This window comes from Falco cherrug, chromosome 7 (genome assembly GCF_023634085.1).
Source record: "Falco cherrug isolate bFalChe1 chromosome 7, bFalChe1.pri, whole genome shotgun sequence".
NCBI lineage: Eukaryota > Metazoa > Chordata > Aves > Falconiformes > Falconidae > Falco > Falco cherrug.
In genome coordinates this window covers 7,760,137-7,773,407 of record NC_073703.1, presented here as the reverse complement: position 1 = coordinate 7,773,407, position 13,271 = coordinate 7,760,137, and the positions used below count along the sequence as shown (strand labels likewise).

At 43.3% G+C, this 13,271-nt stretch overlaps 1 protein-coding gene across 2 annotated transcripts in view; it reads right to left on the bottom strand.

The window, feature by feature from the left end:
- IGF1R (insulin like growth factor 1 receptor) overlaps window positions 1-13,271 on the bottom strand; it is a 195,435-nt gene that overhangs the window by 8,345 nt on the left and 173,819 nt on the right. For both annotated transcript variants that reach the window (XM_005436633.3, XM_005436632.3), the window contains exons 18-20: window positions 12,701-12,860; window positions 10,316-10,445; window positions 5,623-5,757 (exon numbers count right to left, since the gene is read on the bottom strand). In XM_005436633.3, the coding sequence (XP_005436690.1) occupies window positions 5,623-5,757; window positions 10,316-10,445; window positions 12,701-12,860 (425 nt within the window). The remainder of the gene's footprint in view (window positions 1-5,622; window positions 5,758-10,315; window positions 10,446-12,700; window positions 12,861-13,271) is intronic.

Here is a 13,271-nt window from a genome sequence, read left to right as displayed (position 1 = left end):
TACAACGTCCCATGCTGGCAAAACAAAACCACAAAATGAAACAGTAATACATACATAATGAAAACAGCATTTTCATGACACAGCAAAATTGGATATTCCTGAGAGATCACCCTGAGCTTTGAACACAACACAAGAAAGGATTTCACTGTTTGTGAAGGTGGAATAAGGATGACTTCTGTATAAGGCAGCACAAGTAATAAGACAAATTTAAATAAGAAAAGGAAGATTAACATTAATTCTTCAAGCCAATCCTCTGTGTAAACAGTACTCAGAGGAACATGCCGTGTGTAGGAAGTCGCCACTGGCCAAAACTACTACCTTCTGTAGTAGAATAAGAAAGGCTCTGAAAAAAACCACCGAAGACAACTCTTTCAGTTAAGGGAATGTACTGGAGAATCCTTCACGTACCCTCCAGCACTGCGACCTGCAGTCCCAGTACAGCCCCTTTCCTTGCCTGGCCAGCAGCCTGGTCCAGCGGCCAGCCTGGGTGCCTTTCCCCATCCCTGCCAGCCTTCCCGTCTAAGGTCACCCAGGGTCACCTAAGCCTTTAAGTTTGATTCTATAAAACAACAATACCATTTTCCTACCTGCCACAGATTTTCATAAAGCAAGCAAGCAATTCGATTTTATGCTTTCATTATCCCTCACTGCCTTATGCCCCAGCAGCAGTTTACTAGATCTCTGCATCAGTGCACGGAATGGTTTTATTTCTTAATAAAAAGACAAAAACAAATGAACAAAAAAATCACTCCTTTTTTTGAGTAACACTTCAGTCCACCACAGAGTAACGTCTTACACAGTCTCCACAGTCCCTGCTCTAGAACAAACCTTTTGACAGAACTGTCATCGAGCTGGAAAACCCTGGACTCTGAAGCCTGCTGCTGTGCACCACTGCCCACCCACAGTGGGTCCGGAGCGTCTGGGAACCCTGGCCTGAAAAAAACCCAAAGGAAAACAATCCCCTCCCGCCAGAAACTCACTCCTTGGGCAATAGCGTTGCATTTCCTCACAGGGTGCACTGTTCTCAGCTGCTGCATTCGGGATGCAAACACTGCTGAGAGCCCGTAACCAAAACAAAGGCAATCTCATTTGAAGTGCATTTAAAGTCACAAATATTCCTGTTGGAGCTCAGCTGGCACAACTGTGCATGAACAAAAGTCAGCCACCTGAGCACAGCCTTGTGTCACCAAAAAAGAAGCTGGCAAAACCAGTCTGTGCTGGGCGAACTCCCCAGGTACTCAATCCTGTATTGTAACAGGCACGTAGACACGTAAACACTGCTAAACCAACCGCTTGTTTTTGAGTCTTTAATAAGTCTTTCATAGCGAAAGTGAAGCCGAACTATAAAACCGCACTATACCCTCACCCACAAACGAGGAGGAAAGCTCGAGACATAAATATATAAAATCCATTTCTGTTACTTCATGGCTGTTTCCTTTCCAGCTGACTGCTGCGTCCCTGAATAGAAGCCTTAGCGGGAGCCAAGAACACTGGGTATTCGCTGGCGCTTCGCCCTGAGGCCTAAGGGCAATGCTAAGGAGATACCACAAGCAGCGGAGTAATGCATGTGACATCAGCACAAACAAGGACACGTGATGTTTCTTGTAAGCCATTCCAGATTTAAAAACCCTACAGAGTTCCCATAAAAGGATTTTTTTTTTCTTTCTAACTCAGTGGGTTCAAAGGCCTTGTTTACGTTATCTTAAACAAAAAAAACCCCAACTTTCCAGTAGACAATGGAAGAATTTACAGGCTGTTAATACGACCTGAGCAGTTTTAACAAGTATGTTTCTGACTGGTGGCAAGCGAGCTCAAGGAAGCTGGAAGCATCATCATGAGATACAGGAATAGCCAGGGTCTCTCTCATGCATCTTTTGCTCAAAGAACTGAGCAGAAACAGAGTTACTTTTTGTACCGAGAAAACAAAAAACCAGAAAATGCAAAGTTACTATAGAAGCTGCATTCCATTTGAGTGTGGTGTTCGTACTTTGCATCAGAACCAATTTGGCGGGGGAAAGTGAAAGGATCTCTCCCATTCTGCTGTTGCTACATGCTGACATTACCTCTGCACAGCAGACCCTGCTTTCTAACAGAGTGCTCACCAGAACAAAGGGAAAATCAGCAATGCGTAAATAGTCTAGTCATCTACAATACATGTGGGGGAAGCAATTTTTGCTTCAAAAACAGAGTGGAATTCCAGCCTCCACAACTTTTAAAAGCCCCATGGGAACACACTGTCTGAGAGCTTCAGCTGTAACAAACCTTCTTGCCACACAGCCATCACCTGATGAACACTGCCACAACAATGGTAGTACATAAAAACAGAATTTATTACACAGGAAGAGAAGAAAAACAGCAAAGCTTCTCCTGGCACTGTCTTATTGAACCATCTGTCTTACTGCATGGTTCTGTCTGTAAAACCATGCAAACTATGCCAAGAGGGTGTAGCATAAACAGAACTGAGTCTTGTTTCACCCTGTGCAAGAATAAAAAGCCTCTCGAAATACCGTCCCCCCTGTGCTTAGCCCTTTGACAGGGATTTACCACCTCTCTGAACTGCGAGACAATTGTGCCGTAAAATCCCCCTTTGCACAAGCCCCCGATACAACCAGGCTGCAGAACGGAACCCCTCCAGTTCTTCAAGTTCCTTGGTCTCTAATCCAGCTAGAAGCTACCGACGCGCTGCTGCCAGGGGCTAGGAAAGCACAGCCGCTAACAAGCGTTACTAACATCGCAGTCCTAGGAGAGATGGAACATCCAAGACTGCTTGCACCACCTAGCAGTTACGTGGGGGGGTGGGGTGGGTGGGGGGGGGCAACACGAGGCCCGTACGAAAACCGCTGCGCTGGATGGAGCGTGCACGGCTGTGTCCCCACTCATGTGATCGTCGAGGTTAAAACCAGTAGATTGTTCTCTCTCTCATCTCTCCGTTCTCATCTACGCTTCCCCACAGCAGCCCACCTCCTCCAACCGCTCTGGAGGTTTTTGTCTGTCAGTGTACCCCCCTCTCTACAGAAAGGTAAATTTGTGTTCTGCCCCTAATTTTAGTTGTTTCCCAGGCAAACCGATTTAAAGAAAAAAATAATCTCTACATTTGTAGCCTACCACATGAGATATTTGGAATTGCGGCTCCTGGCCCCCTTTCTCACTTGCTTGCACACAGTACCAAGCACAAGAAGCATACTGACTTCCCTGCAGCAGGTGGGCTTCGCTTTCCTGAATTAATGAACTATCACAGACCAGTCAGCCTCCAACAGTAAGGATCTGTGCTAAGAAATACCTTCCACTGGCACAGACATGCCCAAGAAACCTGTCTTTCAACAGAATTTTTTAGCAGCCTCCAAAAAAAACCCCACCAAGAGGACCCCCTATTTTACGAAGGGTTTCATAAGTGCTTGACAAAGCCGTTGCCTGAAACATGCTGGGGATGCACGGCAAGATCCACACGCCATTTCAGGGCTCTTGGCAACTCTGTTCCAAGCACCCTTCTGTCTGTTCAGTAGTTTTCCTGTTACCTGAGGTGCTGAGAAGCCGGTTATCAGACAGCTGGAGAGGAACTCTGCCTACAGACCAGGTCTCCGGGCCTGCCAGCAGCGACACGCGCCAGGCTCAAGACTGGCAGCAGTTGTCAGGTTACCGAGTGTTGCACAGCATCTTAACAGCATCTTGGGAAAACGGGATGGAAGACAGGGAAAGAGGCAAAAACATGCAAAGAAAAAAGCACCATAGTAACGCAAAAGCCGTTCTTTGAGTGCCGAATGCATGTGCATAGAACAAAGGTGAAGATTATTCCTGGAGCTCCCTACTGTTATTCCTACAACTGCCTATTTGAATTTCAGCAGGCTTAGGGGTCTGTCCTAATACATAAGACCAAACAAGCTGAAAGGGAGCTAAAGCAAGTCGCAAGAAGCTTCTAAGCTCAATATGTTCAAATGTTTTTGTTTTGTTTTTTTTTTTTTGCATTTTTGACAGAGTCAGGACATTTTATACACAGCTATATCACCAAAGAAAGATGCCACACGCCACTGGATGTGCCTTAGTTCCGAATTCAGCACTGTTCCTTGCTCTGATGGAAAGAAGTGGCTAAATCCAAAGGAAGATTCTATTTTTTTTACTCTGTATCTCTGCAATGTCAGGGTAACGTCTTGGTAGACACAACTAACATGTGAAGAGCTTCTTCATTAAAATCGCCACAAAAAAGGCCTTTGCTCTTAAACACTGGTGCAAAGATTTGCCCTGCCAGACATTAACCAAATTCTCCCGCTTGCAAGCCGGTTTCCCTGGAAGTGGGTTCGTCCAGAAGCAACACCCAGCGGGCAGGGGGGTGTCTCTGAGGAGGAAAGAGAGCGGCCGGTGGGCTGCAGTAAAGAGAGCTTCTCGCGGTGACTCCCCGCCGTCGCCCTGCTCATACCACACACCCCCCAGGTTAACGGGGAATTTCTAACGCTGAATCTCTTGCTGAGTTCGTTCTCACCGTAGACTTGTGTGTTTTTTCCTGCGGGCTCGGGGAGCTGACCCCCTTCACACCCCCTGTTGTTCCCCCATTTCTGCCTGCTCCCCCCCTCCACTACACCGCTCTGTGTTAAACAATCCCCAGTCAATCCGACTGCCAGAAATTCTCCACAGCGTAGTGGAAGGGAAAGAATGTGAAACTGAGGAATCACATGGCAGCTACACCTCCCCCTGCATATACCACCCACCCCCCTCAAACAACAAAACAACGCTGCCTGTCATCTGAAACCAAAGCCAGCGCTCCAGCCAAAAAAGCTCTTTTCCTAAGAATCCCAAGCAGCTGAGGCCCTTAAGTGATTGTATCCCTTCTGTGGGCCTCCAACAAATTTCAATAACTGCAAGACGCAGTATTTCCTCCCCAAAAGCCAGTTTGGGAAGTATATCAAAGTAATAAAGTCTGAACAACCGAAACGGCTGTACACAAAAGCCAGCAGAAGTATTTCAACAATGTAAAGCTAAAAACCGAAGCCCGCTGCATCACACCCCTCCCCGGCCGCAAGGCTTTCTATCGATTCCAGGGGCAGGCAAAGGTTTTTCTGTGCGCTGCTCTCTGCGTTTACGGGAAAGGGAACTGTTACCAGGGGAGATTTGTTTATCTCCATGTGATGAGCACTGTGACTGAAATAGCAGATCCAGCGCTGCTTCAGACAAAGGAACGATACATTCATTTATCTGTGTGCTGAACTAAAAAGTTGAATTCCACAGCATTTATGCACAATGCATTCCCCTTGTCCTATGCTCTTTTTTCTCTTCACACTTGACAGAATTACTTTAAGCAGAAGAGACAAGATTGAGACACAAAGTCTTCTGCTGTGCAAACGTCGCTTATGAACTTGTATTAAGTCTAATTTTATTCAGGAACATAAAAATTAGGTTTTGTTTCCTTATTAGAGGAGATAGCCCAAAGTGAGATTCTGGCCACAAGCAAAATTGTTTGCCAGTATGTCTAACTACTATAAAGTACTAGATTGACGGAGACTGTTCAAGCAGCACCTCACATTATGATCACTCTTCAATAACCCCTCCTGTGGTAGACAGGGCAGAAGAGGACATCGAAGGGATCAGGAAGAACAAACGGCACTGAGCACAGCAGTAACTGGTGACACTTACAGCATATCAGGGCAATTGTCTGGCTTTTCCAGCAGACCTCCTTCCATCACAAAGCGGAGCACTTGTTCATTGGTCATGCCTTGGTACGGCTGCTCCGCTAACGTTGCGATCTCCCAAAGTACAACACCGAAAGACCTGGAAAACAAATCAGACCTTTAGAAAGCCAAGCAATCTTTACAAGGATATTTTTCCTAGATGATGCTGAGCAAGTAGGTGTCCATGGGTATTTTCTTTTACCAAAAAATTCCAACTGCTCAAAAATATGCAACTATGGCGACAGCCACATCACCTAGCGTAAGAGACTGTTGACTTCAAACACCTCTAGCTGATGGTGAGAAACAGGCTTCCAGTTCTGAATGACTCTTCAGAATGACCTCTGTAAGAAAAGACTGGTAATACTATATCTCCATTTTTCACACCATACAGCTCAGAGCTGGCCATGATTACGATCGCTCAGTGGTCCAACACCATTTGGTTACACTGGTTCTGTACAGGTCAATCCCTGAAAACAGCTCACTGCACTGACCAGAAGCCTCCTAACCCAGAGGAGGTTTAAGCTGTGAGCTTGACAAGAATCAGCTTGCATCTCGCCTCCCTCTCCCATGGCTTTGAGTTCAGACTTCAGGCATACCGCGAGGTGGGAAGAACAGTGGAGAGGGGAAAAGGAAAAATGCAGGTATGGGGCGAAGAAAAAGAATTTAAAAGCTCTGTTCCTATCTCTGTGCTTCCTGTACAGAGGACCTCAGACTGGATAGACATCTGATTGTTAAAGTCCGCAAAAAGATCCCTGTGTGGCTGGGTGCAGGGAATCAAACCTTCCAAGCAGGTGGAGAAGCTGCAAAGACTGGTTATTGAAAGGTAGCTCAACAAGCCCTGCTCCCCCAAGCCCAGAGATAGCAAGAAAAAAATCAATATATTAAAAAACCTAAACTCAAAATCTTCATGTAACATATCTCAGGTACTCCTGATAGCCGTTGAGAAGGCAATAAACACAGAACTGTAAGCTCTCATTCCAGTGGAAGCTGCTTTTCATCCGAAATACTTGAGTCACACAAATCCGATTTGAAAGCTGCGTCTTTTCCCCTACCGCTCAAGCAAGCCGAGAGCTAGACAGCAAATGCACGCCACACACCTGTGCATCCCGCCGCCCTGGCCACTAAAAGCAAGCAAACCAACCAACCTCTGCTCCCCAGACACAAACCCACTTCCTTGGGTAATACTTTCCACTTATCCCTCTGCTTTGGTTTCTTCCACACTCTAAGTCAAAGGTGCAAAGTAAGGATCAAGGCATTTGGCACAGCAGCAAGCAACAAAGCCAATTTTTGAAAAACACATGGAAGAAATGTGAACGTTCTCTGGCTTCTTGTACCAAGGGCCTAAATTTGCTGCTTCAGCAGCAAAACATGTAAGCCTCCAGGAGAAACTCAGTTATCCCTTTTGCAACATGTATGTAACTGCTCCTGAAAGGGAGCCTTCTGGCTCCTTCCACTAACTACAAAGGACCGCAGAAGTGAAAAAAGAAGCTTGTCTAATAATAGCAATTGATTACTGGTGAAGAAAGATAAACACAGTTATGTAATTGGGTAGTTTGAACTTACGTATTGACACTTTCTAAAAATATCTCCATTTAAAATTAGTTTATTGAGCAGACATGGCTCAAATTGTCTGTCCTGCACTGAAGAGTCATCTACTTTTAGAGCTGCTGCGAGTGCAAAGAAAATCTAGATGCAGTCTTGCCTTCTGTGGCTAAAATGCTGAGTCAAGTTTAGAGAAAAAAAAAGCGTAGTTTCAATGGGGTATTGTTATGAAAACAGGAGTCCAGTATTATTAGCTGGCAGTTACGGTAGAGTGGTTTTATCTTTCAGTTATCCACTGTATCTAAAATGGTTTGTATTTGGAGCCAGAAGCCACAGACAGGCTTGCAATTGTTTGCCTTCCAGGGGAGGGAGGGACAGAGGGTCAACTCAACATTCTGGTGCCTTTGAAGCTGCTTTGATCACTGCAGGAATAATGAGACCAAGCCTTGCACACCTACTAGTCATATTATCATAACAAACAAACATGTTGCTCCTTCAAGATAACTACCAGCCCTGAAAGAATGCAAGGCGCTGAAGACTTATAGAAATACACCCTCACCCTGAACAGTATTACCTTAATTTTAAAATGTTCTCCCTCCCTAACTACAACAGAAACAGTCTTGTTTAATTACCTCATTCTTCAGTCTGAAAAGCAACAAAAGAATGAATTGCTAAAATAAAGTTCCACCATTCAAAACCTCCAGATATTCCTTTTGCAGTTTGCATTTTCACCTTACGGCTAGTAAATACCGGGCTCTGACCACTCGCACAGTTTTGTCTTTTTGACATTCTGTTTCCTAAAACTGATCTTGAAGAACATAGAACCAGATGTCAAAATAACCTACCAAAAAGGCAGGAAAAAACAATCTCAACATTTTTTTACTGTTTGATGAAAAAAAATGGCCCCCAAAACGGCCAAGCTACACAGTTTACATGAAGCAGCTTCAAAACCTGAACCAATACCAGTAGTCAGGTGATTTTTCCTGGCACGAAGAGACCTTCAAGGTACAGTGTTTGGTCAAAAAGTTATCGAGAAGTAAACTGGAATGATCGCTTTGGGCATAAGCAAATCAGGTAAATAGACACTACTTCATGAGAGTGATGAGTCAAGCTCCATTACATTTCAAATTCAGATGGAAAACTCTGAATCTATAGCTGTAGATACCCACGGCAAACGCAGATGTATTTGTGTTCTAAACAAGCAGCATATTCCTCACGCTGAACCAGGGTTTTTTTGTACCTTAAGATACTACACCTATGTAAACCAAATTTCAGAATAAGTCACTTCCAACAATTAAGCTGACAAACCATCCCAAGGGGTAGCTGTCTGAAATACTGATGAGAGCTGTGGAGCTAGTCTCCATAGAACATTTTCTTCCTCTCGGTGCTTTCAAGTCAGATTTTACTCCTCCTCCTCCTAAGTTTTCCAGCCTTATAATCAGTAAGCTACTTTCCTTGGTGTGAATCTGGCTAGAATATTTCGCGCAGACTGTCCCACTGATAAACTGCCATACTGTTTGCTCAACCCTGCTTTGGACCGATGAATGCCAAATCTTGTTCGCACTGCAAGGAGAGCTCATGTACTTCCTGCAACAGCTAAAGCACTAATTTAACTCCTGATGCTTGATTTGGCATCATATCTGGGTGTGTGTGTGTGTGTGTCTAGAATTTGAGTTATGTTTAAACAATAACGTCACTTAATATTTAGAGGTTAAAAGGAAAGCATGTATGGAACAAGTGCAGTATGTCAAAGCTGAACACCTGACCCGCTGCAGTCCCACTTTTGATACAATGGCTGGAGATGACGGCTGGACTTGAAAAGTTATGGTTGTGCGGTAAGAACGGGCAGGACTGCCAGCTCTTCAACTCCAGGCTCACTCAGCTTTACATCTGCAGATTTTCTAGCAATATATTCCAAATTTACGTCTGCTTTGTGAAGCCATTACAAGTCCCAAAATTCTTCTACTGCAGGGGGACTGCCAAAAGCATGCCTGCACTGTTCCATTAGATAAATGGCCGATACAGGGCTTCCCCCCTTCAACTCCAAGTGGTTATTTTCATCTATTTCCAAGTTTGAGGGTTACTGGATTCATAAATAAGTTACTAGCCGTACACAAAAAAATTAAAGTAATGTTCTGGTGCTGTGTTTTTTCATGTGCTATATTAATTCCTCTTATGACCCTTTCACTTGAAGCTAGTGCTGTGGATGACAGTCCACTGACTCCCAAATCCTCCAGCTGTTAAAGAAAATGCAGTTTACTACTAAAATACCATTCCTACTGACTTCTAGCCATTTGGAGGCAATCAGCTGCCAATTCTGTAACAGATCAGCAGTAAAAAGATCTTGTTAGGAAGGCAGAGAAACCATAAAAGACAGAGCAGAGGTTTTGCCAGTACACGTTCATCTTCTGCCAAGTTCTCCCTACCTATCTGCAGAATTTTGGGGGTGTGTGTGGAGGGGGAATTGTTCCAGAGTATTATTTCTTCTAAGAAGAATATTTTGAAAGCTCCTGAATGCCTCTATTAATAACTTCACAAATACAGCAACTAGGCAATGTGCTTTTAAAGAAAAAAACCAATTTCTGCATTTTGCGGTATATAAAACAAGCAAACAAAGCTCCAAATGGATATACGCAAGGGAGAACTCCCAAGAAAAAACCTGCTAGTGTACACAAACCATCTGCGGGAAAGCGGAGTTATTTACACAGAAGGTTTTGATAGAAAAGCAGGTCAGCACTATGAACCTTTCTATATTCTTGGCAACTTTTAATGCTTTTCTTGAAGGAGGGCAATTTGAAAAAATGACAACTTGCTCTTCCAGGTGAAGGTAATGTTTTTCACTGCACAACTGATTTTACAACCCACAGCAGGAAACAGGCCGCCACTTCCAGTTTTGGAAATCCATGTAATTCTGCTCTCTCCGAGAGCAGAATTTAACCTCACAAGTTTTTGATTTTTGCAATGTAAACACAAGATATAAAGCAGAAAGCTTCACAGTGGAAAAAAGTTACCTTTGAAGAGACAGGAGAAGCAGTATAGTTAAGTCTACTAAAACAAGAGAAGAGGCTAGAAAGAAGAGGGACTAAAACAGTTTTTCGAGGCCCTTTTTTTGTTACCAGACATCGGAGTGCGTTGTGAAGACTCCATCTTTCAGTGATTCAGGGGACATCCAGCGGACAGGCAGCAAACCTTTCCCTCCTTTACGATAATAATCTGTCTCGTAGATATCTCTTGTCATGCCAAAATCTAGAAGGTATAAATGTTTTGAGTTTGCATAATAACACGATGAACATTTCCGCTTATTACAAGCCACTGTGGCCAGCAGAGAATCACAATTTTGTGCAAACAATCTGCAATCCGTTACCACAACACTTTACTTTGCAGGCACTTTAGATGCTGCCTTAGGGCTGGTTAGCTTCCCTCCCAACAAAACCAACAGATGTTTTTACCGCTGACTTCAGGGGGTGAGAAGTTGGAACGACATAAATGTATTAATATTAAAAGTTCCAGGATTTATGCTCAAGCTTTGCAGTAAGCTAAATCTTCTGAAGGCCATGTAATTCACTACTCTGTTCCCAACATTCAGTGACTGACTCTCCTTTTCGAAGAGTGTAAAGAGCTCCTTTAGCACTTAATACTATTGTCTCTAACTGAAGAATCTCACCTAAAGTAGTAAATGCTTCTCTCCCATTTTTTTCCTCTCCCCAAAGGTAATTTCCAGTTCCCATGTAATACACCGTTCCAAATACTACAGAGGATTAGGCTATTCATTCGTGACTAACACAGACGATTATTAAAGACATACTTCGGGTTATAAGCATGTCCTTATCTGTAAATGCATAAGCATTTGCAAGACTTGGATGTAACAATGCTCATCTCCTGATGGTAACAGACTCATTCCAGCATTTTCTGTCTGTACAATCAGTTTGATGCACACGTAACTGCTGGGTCTTGGACTAGCTTATTGAAACCAGTTACTAAGTTTTTGGACACGAATGAAAAAGTTAAATCAGGTGGCATCACATCTCTTGCTAATATTAAATGCTGTGTGCTAACATAACAGAGCTAGGGCAAAATTCATTTTATCAATAGACCTGTAGGTGCCCGTTTTTTTCCTGGGAAAAGTGGAGTGGAAAGAGGACAGGACCCCTCCAGTTCTCAGTCATTATTACCACTGCATGGATGTCATTGTTACCAGGCTTGGATGAGTGATCCAACATTGATCCTCCTCATTCCTGGTCTGCTACGGACACCGGTACCCTCAGTGATTATGACTAAAAAGCCCATCTGTGCAGCTATTCCATCACTCCCACATACCAGGGTGACTATCCTGGCTGAATGGAAAATTCTTTAAAAATGTAATGCAAATAAGAAAAAGATACACAACGAGCATAGGATAGTGTAGCATAAAGCTCCTCTTCTGAGATAGAAACACTCTGAGTTGGCGTGTTCTAGTCAAGATGCTGCTAAACTGTTTCTATACGAAGGGATTTTCAATCCTAGTACACAAATGAGAGCAGTGCAGCATATTTCATGAAATGCTTTCGGGGTAACCATGTACCATGTTAAAGGGAAGAAATACACCATCTTCAGTTCGAAGAATTGTAAAACATGCTGGGGAGGGGAGGAGTGGAATGGGAAGGATTCAGGCTGACTTCCCTCAAACCTGCAGAAAATGCACAAAATCCCCCAAAGACCTTATTTCCTAATTAACTGACTCAAAATGAAATCATTTTTTCTTTTTCCCAAATGACAGGATTACTTACACAAATTATCAAAATAGCTGAGTTAAGCTTAGAGAAAAAGAATTAGTTTCCTACAGCAGAAGGCTGTTGCTATACATGTTATTTTAATATGCACAACTCGAAAACAGCCAAAAGCTTAAAATCACCCTCTCTGGAGAGAATTCTGAAAAAACTCATCTGACACTATTTTGGAGGGGTGGTGAAGGGAAAAAAAAGTGGTGTTCTAACAGCAGAGCAGAAGAAAAGCCATTCTGTTGCCCGGAAAGCAGAACTTCCAGTTCAGACTGGAAAGCACCCAGCTGAAGTCAAGCCTTACATTCCACTTCCAAATCAGATATGCTTTAAAATACTCCTAAAATTCTTATTCCTGTATCAACAAACAGGAGGTGGAATTATTTTTGCACACAAACAAAAAAAGCAAATGACACACCAGTGGCAACTACGCCATCCACCCAGATGTCTGCAGCATCTGCACCTCAAATCACTGCTGCACTAGCTCTTTTTAAACCCCCACACTATACTACTTCCTCACTGGAACGTAGAGGTATTCCAAGAGCTTCAACTCAGTGTTGACTGCTCACAGGTCTTAAATCACAGCAACCCTTCATAAGGAACACATTTCGTTCTGCAGAAATTTGAAATAGAGCTAAGTTGTAAAAGCTCTTTCAAGCAGCTTTCAAAAAATTAAAATGCCTTCTAAGATACTGATTTTTCAGGATGATGCTTTTAGTTTGCGTAAAAGTCACCAAAGCCCACCTCCAATTTTCACTGTGAAGTCTTCTGCCACCATGCAGTTTCTCGCAGCAAGGTCTCTGTGAACAAATTTGTTGGCGTTGAGGTATGCCATCCCATCAGCAATCTCTCCTGCCATCTGAATCATCTTCTTCAGAGTTGGAGGTGTCTGGCCAGGATTATTCTGAGCAAGATTAAGAAGATAAAACAGGTGGGGTGAAAGAAAAAGTGACTATACTATTTCTACATCAAACTGTAACGTATTATTTTTTAAAATTTTTACTTACCCTTACCCCCCTTGCAAAAAAAAAAAAAAAAATTCACATTATCACAATTCAGCCTGCCATGATCCAGGCTGAAGAGAAACTCATGATTACATACACTATAGCATCTGCTTAGTGGGAAAACTGGCCATACCAAGCTGGGTTACAAACTGAACTCCTAAACAGCTATTTTATTACAGGACATTCTGTTTCAGGGAATACAAGCCAGAAAGACTTTTTGGTATAAGGATGTTATCTTACGCCTATGAAATGTCCGTCCTTCTGCCACACAAGTTCTGAGACACAAAGCAGAGGGCTTATTTTAGAGACTT